At 48.0% G+C, this 12,614-nt stretch overlaps 1 protein-coding gene across 1 annotated transcript in view; it reads right to left on the bottom strand.

Annotated features, from left to right (window-relative positions):
- Positions 1-6,306, bottom strand: part of STK32C (serine/threonine kinase 32C) — a 99,899-nt gene extending 93,593 nt beyond the window's left edge. Inside the window, exon 1 of the mRNA XM_055790472.1 lies at positions 5,934-6,306. Coding sequence (XP_055646447.1) covers positions 5,934-6,018 — 85 coding nt within the window. The 5' untranslated portion in view covers positions 6,019-6,306. The remainder of the gene's footprint in view (positions 1-5,933) is intronic.
- Between the last annotated feature and the right edge of the window lie 6,308 nt (positions 6,307-12,614).

Below are 12,614 nucleotides of genomic sequence, written 5' to 3'. Positions count from 1 at the left end.
ACTCCCTCCTCCCCCCGTTAACTTATTAAGCTACCACTTCGATAATACATAAAGGCTTTTTTCTCTTGTTTTTAAATAACAGGGAAAGGCATCTGTGCTCTCAACCCACAGCCACCCAAGAGTCAGGCTATGAAAAAAGTTTGCCTTGCAATCTGATCAGTGATTACTTCAGAAAGTAATTTGCACAGCACAGAAGGTTAAAACATCTGTATCTGATCCTAAATAAACAGTATTTGGGATCCTGTAACTGGCTTACTGGGCAGGGCAGCCCCAGCCCCAAGGGACCAGGGGACCCAGTCGGGCCACGCTGGCCACCCCGCAGAAGAGCAGCACCTGGTTTATGACACATCACCTTCGGAGAGGGAGAAAAACTTTTCCTGGTCCCTGGCTGGGACTGTCCTGTCTCCCAGGGCCCATTTCCTGGCAGCGCAGTGGGATGCCCCCAGACCTGGGGCAGACCTGGCAGGAGGCGTTTGGGCTGCCGCAGAGATAAGAGACACGTGATGGGGTCAGGCTTTGCTCCCCATCCTCTCCACATCTCTGTCACTCCAACACCTCCAACAGCCTGGCAGCATGCCCTTGTTTCCCCAAAGGTCCCGACCCCTGGAACAAACAATTACAGGGAAGAATCCTGATAGGAAAAATTAAAGCTTGGCACTGTGGGGAATGCTGGACATCTCACTCCCATTGGATGGGAAAATAGGAAGTAAAAGGAGGAATGTAAACAGCTTGCCAATCTGCGACAACTGAACTCTTGACTTCAAAGGGATGCAAGCTGACGATGGCACATGGGTCTGAGCATCCTTCCCGAAGCCGCAGCTGGTGGCACCCAGCACCCAGAGCACCCAACCAGCGCAGGCGCAGCAGGAGGTGGCTGCAGGGTGATGGGTCAGAGCAAGAGGCAGGTTTGGCACCAACACACAGGGCTCATTCTCTGTACATCAAACAGCTCCGCAGACGAAGTGCTCCAGTTTTCGCTCACCAGATCAGCAGGGTGAGGCAGGAGGGATGCACACTCTGGTGTGTGTAACCCTACAGCCTGCCAACACATGGTTTGAAATTAAAATGGGGGTTATTTTAAGCACGATCCCCCAGGTTCTGCAGCTTCTTGCCCGTTTCCATGGGGACGGGCGCTGTGCCGCGCAGCTGCCGAGGCCGCCAGCCTCCCGTGGTCCCGCGAGGATGAGGCTGGTGGGGAGGCAGAGTGGGACCGTCCCTCCAGTGCTATTCGGGCTTCAGGAGCCCCCAGGGCCCAGCACATCCCTACAGCTGGAGCTCTTCAGCAAACTGCACAGCTAGGAAAGCAGCATCGAGACGTGTAACAGTTTTCCTGTTTCACCACAGACACACATTTTTACAGAACAGCATTTCTCAGCCTGGAAACTTGCAGCGGGCATTTGCAGAGCAGCTCTTTTTTAAGTTTTAGACCCACATCTGCCAACACAGGGAGATCGACCACCACAGGCAGGGCCGCACACGGGGTGGTGCCCACAGTCACAGGGCCAGCCTGGAGCAGCAGCCTGGCCCCAGTGAGGAGGGGGCATGCACCCCCCCGCAGCCCCCCAGAGGGGCTTCCCTCCTCCCCGGCACCCCTCACCCTGCCAGGCCGCGGCCGGCCGCCCTCACCGCTGGGTCCGTTTGCTCCCAAACTCCAGCCTCCTCCCAGCACCAGCCGCGCCACAGCACTTCAGAGACCATTCCCTGAGAGGGGAAACCAACCCAGCCATGGCACTGCCCCTGCCCCAACCCCACACACCTCTGCACCAGGCTGCCTCGCTGGCCAAACCCTGGGCTGCGAAACCGGGAACCTGGTTTAAAAAGTTGATTTTGATGCAAGTAGGATAAACCCAGCAGCCTGCACTTGACCCCCTTAGAAAAAGCCATCTGCACACTGGCAGAGAGTCAAATAAGGGACTGGTAAAGAAGTGATCGAGAGACAATACTAATCACGGTGAAAGTAACTGGGCTGCAGCATTAGAACCTTGTAAATCAGCTGGAAATCCAATTCAGTGCCAGGAAACAGGCAGAAAGCCCTCAGACCACTCACCTCGGTGTAAGCGAAGGAAGGAACAGCTCAGCAGAAAGCAGCAGATGGCTTTACATATTCTCATGTATATTTACATACACTTTTTTAGTAAGCCACTCCGATTCAGGAGAAGCCACAACCAAAACGCACTCTTGAAATTCCTCTGTAGATATAACTGCACATACAGATGCATCATGCTGTGTTTTCCCCCCTCTCTCACATAACACAACTGTGGGCACCACTAATAGCACCAAGTGTAAGCGTGCCTTGTATTTCCTATTACTCAGCCTTGTTTCCCAAGTGCCAGCAATGCTGCTAAAAGGTTTTTTTAAAATATTTGGGTTGAAACATTCCTGTTGGCTTCATAATGACAGGTTTTCACCACTTAGTATAAAAACTAAAGTATATTAAAAAAAAAGTATAAAATCAATTTCAAAAAAGAAAAAAGGATTGGGGTGTCAATAAAACTTGTTTGGCCATTTCCTAGAAAAACAACACAAAAACCTTTCTGCCCACATGAAAAACAAACCCTGCAACTGCCATGCTGAGACCTTCCAGCACTGTGTGCCCTGCTGCGGAGAGCCGATAGTCCACAACCGGCAGCCAGGCAGCCGGCACCCGGACAGGGCTTTCGTCTGTGCTGGCAAATTCACTGACCAAGTAAGAAGCTTTTAAAAGGTGCTTACAGGTATAAATAAGAAACCCTAAAAGGCCCCTACAGACAAAGGCCTGTTTTTCCTGATGGAAGACAGCATGCTGTGATAATGCTAAACCTACAAGACCACTACAATTCACCTTGGCTTACTGAGGCCACCTTACTCCAGCACACTGTAACTCTGAGCGCTCAACCTTGCAAGCCCTTCTACTCTATTACTTTATCTTCTTCTTCCCATCCTTTTTACATCTTTCTTCCCTTACTTTTTTTTTTTTCTTTCCCGCCCATTCATTAACCTTCTCTGTTCAGAAACAGGGTACAAAGTACCTCACCAAAAGGCATCACCTCGAGTTCACACCCAGCCAATGCCTATGCAGCAGCTGCTGAACACGCCAAGGTTTCTGTGTAAACGGAACCAGCTGGAGCCAATGCTCACAAGCCAAGGGGAACCACTCTCTCACGTACCAGGGCTGTCTGGAAGCACACACAAAACACGCAGACCCTATCCTTTCAGAGTCAGCTTTTCCTATTAGTTGAATCCCAGCTCCAAAATGATCAGAAATATTTCAAAGGTTGTATGAGGAAACACGAAACAGCTCGGTGCACACACTGCAGCCAAGCACAGCACCAAAAGGGTGTCAGAGGAAGGCAGGTCCCCCCACTGCAGCTCAGACACAAAGGACCAGTGACAACTGGCCTGCACCCGGCTTCACACTCGAGAAGGTACCTGAACCAGGGGGAAAATGGAGGCCCCATGAAGGGAAGCAAGGAGGGCGCAGGATAGGTGTTCCTCAGGCACGACTCTCCAAAGCACAGCTCCACGCCGCCTGCCCCTGGATGGACAGCAAGCCAGTGCTGCGCACAGGCTGCACCAGTACTGACCCGCTCCGGGCTCCATCCCTGCCGAAGCAATGAGTTCAGTCCCAGCATTAACAAAAAAAAGATGCTGAAAGAAAGAGAGGGTTGAGAGAAGATCCACAGGACAGACTCAGGAATATGAAGTTTACCCTCAGAGTCATGGACTCAGAGAGCTCAATCCACACATCACACCGACACAGATGCTGGGTGGCCGTGGTCCCAGCCTGCTGCTGTGCCGAGAGAGGGGTGTGGCAACAGAAACTCCTCCGGTTAATCGAGGTGAGATCCAGCAGCAGGATGCTGGGGTTCAACAAACGCAGACTGGAGAAAAAAGACGATTTCTAACTGTGAGGTTAACTGCAGATAATCCTCCAGGGCAGGGTGTTTTACACCAAGAGCAAGGACATTTACTGCCCACCCCTAGGAAACCCACCATGCTCTGGCTTTGCCATGCCACTTTGACCTGAGGCAGTGATTCAGTAAAGTCTTGAAACCAGCGCCAATGAAGTCTGGCAAGAGGACTGTAAGGGTTTTCTTGACTCAAAAATCATTTACACATTTGGAATTTGATTTATCTCAGGGTAAATACTGAGCCTTGTGTTACTACTCACTAGGATAAATGGTAACCTTCTATTTACATACACTCAGTCATAATTAAAAGGGATTAACCATTGGATTTAGACAGTCAGGCTCATTCTTGTATATCCATCACAGGGAACGACCTATGGCTAAAATTTCATATACTAACCCATCTTTTCACTTTTTTTTTCTTTTTAAATTTATTTCACTTTAAATTGTCATCACTAGTAAGTCTTCCACATTGTCACACACAAAACCAAAGTATTAACTGGCTTCTTTATGTAAGAAAGTTATTGGAATGTCTTAAAGAGATCGCCATAGCAACCATGCCGTGCCAGTAAATATGAGTTCACCAGAACAACATTGTAATTGCTCTGAGCACACACTAATAAGCCATGATGAAAAAGTAGGCAATATTAAGAAAGTAATGTCCTAATAAGTCTCCACTATTGCAAAAGTGCTGCTTGAAAATACCATATGAGATGTTATCAGGGTTTTGGCAATGATCATTCACCTGCAAAGCTCAGTTTCCCTATATTGGCTGTATACAGGCTCAGGTCAGAATGAAATGCTTTCTGAATTATGTAGCAAAGCTGTTCCTGCTGACCCAACATATCCAAGAGGAAATGAGTTTTCCACTCTGAGCACAAAATTCTGGTAAATCCCACCAGAGCTGCACACACCCGGCAGGCACATCGACCCCAGCTCACACACACTGTCAGCATGGAGGGCCGGGGCGGGGGTTGGATGGGTTTTGCAGTTCCTTCCAACAGCAATGTCAATGTGCATTTCAGTCACACCACAGCACACGCCTCGGGCAGCGAGCTGGCATTCAAACAGATGTTTTCTCTACAGTTCCGTAATAAGAGATGCAAGAGTTAACAATTTAATGTTATACTCCAAATTGCTAATAACACTTGGTGATATCAACTAGCTACTTCTCCTGTAAAAGTTTACGTGATGTAACACGCCTTTCGCTGTCAGAAGCGGCACAGTCTCGGGTCTGACCACCCTCACCGAGGGGATGCCAGCAGACCCAGCACGCACGTAAACCTGAAGACTCGAATTAACATACATATCTAACTCCAAGTTTATCGAGTGCAAAATTCCAGCACCCCAAGCACCTGGGGAATTTTGCCAGCGCTTGGTTGGTGTCCTAGAGCCAATGCAGTGTTTTGTATGTCAGGATTGCTCCCAGCCACCCAGCACCCTGTCTGCCGGCCTGACGCCTCTCCAGAGTTGTCCCCCACCATCAGTCAAAGTTTCCTTCCTTTGGTCCTCTGAAATTTCGCCCTGCATCCGAGATGTCTAATGCATCTGTGGTATGCATGTATGGTGCATTTATACAACAAACTTGTGTTTTGGGAAACAAACCCCAAAGCAGCCTTTCCGCAATGACAAGTCGCTAAGTTTGATGGACGGCTGCACTTGATCTTGGTTTGTTAAAGCCAGAGATTACCCTGCAGATTGAAACTTCACTGCTACACTGGCGCCTCACTGCCCGCTTCTCAATTATCTGTTACCATACCAACCACCGCCCCGTTTCTGTGGGCTGACCCTGCGCCCCGCAGGGAGGCCACACCGGACCGGCACACGCGCCCCCGGGGCGGGGGGCCGACACCCCCCCACCCTCCGGGCCCGCACCGCGCAGCCCCGGCACGGGACGCGCTGCACCGAGCAGAGCGGGGCTCTACAGATGTGAGGATGGGCACCCCGTGGCTGGGCCACCCGGGGCAGGGTTGGGCACCCCCGGGGCTAGCCCACCCGGGGCAGGGTTGGGCACCCCCGGGGCAGGGTATCCCGGCCCGCACTCACCGTCCTCCCGCTCGTCGAAGACGGGTCTCTTGGAGGAGGAGGCGCTCGCTCCCATCCTCTTCTTCCACTTGCCCCAGTGAAACATCGGGGCGAGGCGGATGGCATGCCCTGCGCGCCGCTCCCCGCCGCTCCGGCGGCTCCCCCGGGCGGGACCAGCCGCCGCCGCCGCCGCCGCCGCCCTCACCCGCCCCGCGCCCCGCCGCCGACCGCCCGCATGGCAGAGCCCGGCGCCGCCGTCTGCCGTCCGCCTGCCCGCGGCGGCTGCCACAGCGCGGCGCGGCGGGGCCGAGCCGGGCCGGGCCGGGCCGGGCCGAGCCGAGCCGGGCCGGGCGGAGCGGAGCAGCGGGAGCCGGGCGGCCGCAGCGCCGGGAGGCGGGAGCGGGAGCGGCGGCGGGGCGGGCCGGGCCGCCCCCAGCGCAGCGCCCCCGGTGGCAGCGGGAGGGCGGCAGCGGCGCCCGCAGGTGCGGAGGGGCCGGGGCGCGGGACCCCCGCCCCCTCCCGCCGCGGCCCCGCCCGCCCTGGCGCCTGGCCGGCGGGTCACGGAGTTGTCCCGCCGCCGGTGCACAGGGCTGTGCGGGGCCGCGCCGCGGGGCTCCCCGCCGTGCGGTGCCGTGCCGTGCCGTGCCGCGCCGCGCCGCGCCGCGCCGCCCCGGCCCGCCCCGCCCCGAGCCCGAGCTGCCCGCGCTGCCCGCGTCCCTGCCGCCGGCCCGGCCCGGGGACGCTCCGCTCCGCCCCGCCGCCCCGGCTCGCCCGGGGCATCCCCGCTGCCGCAGCCATCTCGCACGCGCCGGTGATTTTAAACTGGTCATGAACTGGTAGTGAACTGGTAATGAACGCCGCGGCCGATGTGGCAGGCGCTCAGGTGCTGTTACGGCCGAGCCCTGACCGGCACTGGGAAAGCACAGATCGTTCGTCTTGTGTGAGTCAGTAGGACTCGCCGCCGCGTCTTAACCTCGCTAACGTGAAGGCAGCCACATTGGTTTTTATTCAACTATTGTAACAAAGTAAGGACTTGATTTCAGTTGGTGGGTAGCTTGGGCAGGCAATGTTTTTCCTGCACAGAGATTGCGCAGCGTTTCAGAACCGGCCCCACCATGGAGAGCCTTATTCACCGTGTCAGGGGATGTTACATGGGATGTTCCGAGGCAGAGAAGACAGCCAAGCGTCAGGCTGGTGGTTGGGCCTGAGCAATGGCCGCGCTGGCGGCCTCACACAGAGGCACCGCGAGGAGGAGGGAAGGCCCCAAACGAGATGCTCCACTGCCTCCCAGGAACGGCAGCTCCCTGCCACCCTCCCTGCCATGCCACCAGCCCCTCGCTTGGCTGGGTGACACTTCCAGGAGCTCTCCAAGAGACAGTAACTCACATGCCTTGTTTTCCCAGAGTATCTCTTGTTTCCTCCATAAACTAACTACTGGGCCTGCAACCTTCCTTTCAAGTAGTGAGGAGAAAAGCGTGCCCTGCAGCCGCAGTCGCAGTGTGCCAGCCCATGAATAGCCAAGTTTGCAACAGTTCTGTTCTGCTGCACCAACTGCTGGCACGCATGGAGGGCCAGCTCTGGTGGGGAGCCTCGTGCTGCGTTTTTGTTCAGTGCAGTACTACCTAATGGAAGAGCCGCACTGCCGAAATGGTCCATGTTTGTATCGCACTAGCTCTAGAGAGTTCCTGCACTTTTGTTGGTGATAAAATGCAGGATCGCCACAGAGCTCCTTAGTAAAAGAATTCATCCCAAGTCACTACAGACTCTGCAGAATGCTGTAACATGCTCATGATGCCATGCTTTACAGCTTTTTGAAATGAAATGTCTCATGGAATGTCTAATTAAATGCACTTCCCAGAAATAACTAATGTTAGCAGACCACATCAGAACCATTAAGGTGAGTGATGGCTCTTTAGCCATTCTATTGTCTCTGTTCCACTATCACTAAGTACTTTCATAATTTCTGAGATGCCACTTCCTAAGTTTCAATTTAAGATTTATGCTGTTTTCTTTCATAGCATGTTTTGAAATGGGTATGTTAGTTATTGTACTCTTTACAGAAAATTACAGGAGTTAGTCATTATTTAAAAAAGCCTGAAAGTTGTAAAAGGATTACAATTTGAGGTTGCATTTTAAGAAGAGTTTTCCAAAGGCGAAGAAAAGCTCTTAAAGAATATTTCTTTGAGAAATCAGAAAGGATCGCTCTCAAATAATAGGATAAAGCACTTTTATATCAGAAAGTAATTTTTGCTTTGTTTAAGGGATAGTTTGTTTTTAAATACACTGCAAATCTCTGAGCTAACAGCTTTCACTCGCCTTTACATTCTGCAAGAAAAGCATGAAAGATGCCATTAAATGGCTTCAGTCTGTCTGCCATTCAGTTGTCATTGTTCTCTCATTCTCCACTAATATTTGGACAATCAAATCGATAGCACAGAATCATGGTCTTTATCTGAGAGGTTTGCAAGACGTGGTGTAGGAAAAAGGAGTGGGAAAAAAAGGATGTGATTGCCCTAACACCAGAGGAGGGTTTCATTCCACAATATTTCTTGATTCTTTTACTTGTGAAATGGAAGATGATACAGCACGGGGCTTTGTTTAATTTCTGCTTCATTAGAAATGTAGTAAGTAGTTTTACCTTCACAAAGGTAAGTTGAATGGGAGACAAATAGATGACCTTGTCAGTTGGTTTGCGTTGGTTTTTTTTTTATTGCTATTCAAAGCACTACTAAGTGCTGCTCAAAATTCCTGATAGTAATACAGGCTAAGTAAAACTAGGTCCTCTCATTTATTCCTGCTTTCCAGGAAGTCAGCCACAGGCACACATATGTGTCCTAACAAGCACCTAACAAATCCCAAGAAAATTATCATCCTGCTGTCATCCTCATGATGAGGTCTGCCCGTTCACAAGGCCTGTCTGTTGCACAGCCAAGACAATGAGAATTTTACTCTGTTTTTTAGGAGAAAAACTGTCCGGTATTTGAACCCATCCATAACTACAGGGGCTTTTTTCTACTCTGAATGGAAGAGCAGGAGCTGCCCTGACAGCTACCAGGAGTTTGGCCCTGTGCTCATTACTCAGCACAAGAGCCACTGACTTCTCTTTGGTGTTCTATGGAAAGAAGGGGCTTGTGTTTGAAACCTAAGCCCTGTTTCAACTAAATTATAATACTGAAACTGTCAAGGAAAATGTTATCTTGAATAGAAAAATGGATGAGGTTTATCATGAATTGAATTGGACAGTTCTTGTCAGGTGTAAAATCATCTGGTATTTGCCCTCTACTCTGATTTTCGAGAGGATATTCTTACTCTAAATACCAAACCTAGTATTTGGACACTGTTGTGCCATGCTGGTGCCTTTTAAACTGCCACCAACAAAGATGATAGAACCAAGAGTTAGGAGAAATAGAGTTTAGAAAAGTTCCTCCAGACTTCCATGGCACAGCAAAGAATCTGGGCCACTAACAGTGGTGTATACTAACAGCCGTATATTCTCCTTGGAAATTATGTTTTGTTTATCTAAATTGTTCATTATATTTCAGTTTGAAAAACAGTAGATTTGCTTGTAATCTTAAATCATATCTAACAACATCTGAATGATGAAAAGGAGAATGTGTTGGAGGGGAAATGAGAGACATACAAACATTGTCTTTGGCAGATGTGTGGATGTAAAAGGGGAGAAAACCACCACTGTCATTAAACATGGTGTTTGTTATACAGGCTCTAAGTCATGTAGTGGTGGACTTTCCTTGAGCAAAACCACCACAGCAGCTCGCTTCATTAAGGAAAGTGCAATTTGTATTTAATATGCAAATATTTAGCACAAATGGTATTATATGAGCTTCTCAATTTTCAATATTTTAACACGACTGCAAAAAAATGCTAATTTATTTAGAATTGTAGCTCTGTCTACTCTTGAGTAATTCAGATGTTGTCTCCTCTATACCAACGGAAATTGAGAGAAGGATGCAATGCTCACTGTCTCAGATCAGTCTGGGAACCAGAGAATGCTGGGTCATGATTGCCCATGCAGTCATTTACAATGGTGCAAAATTAGTGCCAAAAATGCTACACTTAGTCATCCTGTCTTCTCTCAGACAATAGTATTTTCTCTCACCCCAGTGCAATTGTGCTGGAGGTTCGAACAGACACGTCTTGATTATTTCTGTAGCAGAATTGTATTAATTTTTGACTTTTAAACTTGAAAACAGGGTTCCCTTTCTGTTCAGTGGGCACTCGTGTCTGATACCACTATTCAAAACCAGTGTAGTAACATGCCCTGAAAGATGTCCAGCCCGTCAGTGAACAATTGCACATCAAGAGTATCAGCGCAGCTTCCCCACCACACTGCCACAATTACAGTCACCTTATGAAAATGTCCATTCAGTAATTACTACTAATCCTGCAGGACAATAAAGTAAAACACAAAAACTGCTCTATAGTGGTCAAATATAGGAAAGGGAAAGGGAGAGAATATTCTGCCTTCTTACATAGCCTGGTCTCAAGGGAAACAGAGACCCACTTTGTTTTTGAAATGAGGAAGTTTAATTAAAAGCTGACTTTTACAATAATTTATTCTTCATGACATCTTTCGATGTACAGCGTAACTCCAACTACACCTCTAAGGGCGAAATGTGCAAGCTGGGTGACCAAAGCGGTTATTAGGAACAGATATTCCTGAAACCACTAATAATTCATTACACTTTTTTTTTTTTTTTCATTTTTTCCTCTTACATTTTCCATTCTTCTTTTTGTGTTTTGTATTTTATTAAGAGACAATTAGGCCTTTTACCAGTGAAAGTCTTGAGGATACTAATATGCATGTCTCTTTGTCCTGGAAACTGTTAATATACAACAGATCTGATGATTTTCTCAAATCAGAAAAGAAAGAAAAGCTGTGAGAAGATTCTATACTTTCTAGGGAAAGCAGGAGAAAAACCTTAAGCAAACCAGAACTGTTGTGGTCCATAGCATGTACAAAGTCCATCCAGTCCACCATCCTGCCTGACGATAGCTACCTAATGCCGGGTATTGGAGGGAGGGGATTGTACAACACCTGCAAAGCAGACCAAGATACAGGAATCTGTGCTCCAAACTGGGTGTCATCCCACTCTTTTATTGTGGAAATGGAAAAAAAAATCCTGATTTTTTTTCCCCTGAACTTTTCTGCATTTTCCCCAAATTTTAAACCTGAAGCACAGCCATATATATTGCACTTCAAGGCGTATGATGGTGGAAAATCAGCTGATCAAAGCATACATGACCACTGACAACTATAGATAAGATGCTATGTAATAGCCCTATTGCAGCCTTGGAAGGATGAAGCTTGCATGACTGTGTTTAACCTGGATGTAAGCAGAGACTTGCAAAAGGCAGAGAAACCACTCTTAGGTTTGGAAGAGTTTGTCTTTTCCCATCTGTGTTTACTTTTGCATATTCTCTCTTTTCTCTGGGATTCCAAGAGACTGGAGTTTTCTTTCATTTCACCAGCCATGAAATCATCTCTGACTTTATGGGATTACATGCGCTGAACCAAACTCATCAGGTTTTCATATAGTCAGTACCACCTATGTTGTGTCTCATCAAAATCTCACTGACATTCAACAGGCAAAGCCAGCATGCATTCATTTAACTGGGAGAGGTGATGCCTGTTCTAATTTAGGACAGGCCAAATAAATTCTTTATGAAATTCCAGGATTATTTTTTTAATCTAAGGATTTGTGTTCAGGAATTATTTCACCCAATTTTTCTCAAACACCTCAGTTCTGCAAGTGAATGAGTATCCTTTGAGGAATGACTGATCATTCTCATTCCCAGGCACCATGAGCTGTATATTTTATGTCAAAATGAGTAGGAGGACAACTGAAAATAATATTCCAATTTTTGTTTGTTAATCTCGCACTTCAGTTAAGCAGTATGGATCCTGCAGTTTACCTCTTTATGCTGTACTCTACTAGTATATTACTTACGGTTCCCTTTCTGGCTTTTTACTGGTTGCATGGAATGGTGATTGTTTTCTTCTTTCATCACTGTAAATCAGGATCAAGTATCAGTGATATTATCCTGGATAAACCCAGTGTAAATAAAAATAGAACTGCCTGAAGTAGCATTACATTCTTTATGGTTATCTGTTCTCAGTGAGCTGATGATAATGGTTTCTAAACAAAAATGCTACCAATTATCATAAAACTGCAAAGGAGGCAAATATTATAAGACACTCCTAATTTAGGCATAGAAACAAGGGGGGGGCAATATACCATGATATTACATTCCTGTTAAAAGCCCTATACAGAATATAACAGCTGTAATTGCAACGTGTTTAAGATGATGAAAGGAATATTGCTGAGATTCTTAAAATTCACGTCTTCATCATCAAGAAGAAAGCCTACAGAGAACAGCCTGTTTATTTTTAAAAGTTCCTCTAAAAGAACACATAATTCTTTCAACAAACATTACATAAGGGGAAAATTTCACATATTTTCCTATCATTAGTGTTTCTGTAAATAGTGCCAATTCTGTTTTTAAAGATGCTAACAGTAATCACACTCATCCAGATCTTTCAAAGTCCGTTAACACCACCCCAGTTAACTAATAAGTGTCTCCTATTCAAATCATCTGCAGTGGCCCACAGTAAGCATGAACAGGCAGGATCAGCTCTCTTGCAGCCTTAAAGCTGAAAGCTTCTCCAGACTGGTAGAGAAA

The sequence above is a fragment of the Falco peregrinus genome, chromosome 1 (assembly GCF_023634155.1).
Source record: "Falco peregrinus isolate bFalPer1 chromosome 1, bFalPer1.pri, whole genome shotgun sequence".
Lineage (NCBI taxonomy): Eukaryota > Metazoa > Chordata > Aves > Falconiformes > Falconidae > Falco > Falco peregrinus.
Note: the sequence above shows the minus strand (reverse complement) of the source record. Positions and strands in the feature narration are given on the sequence as shown.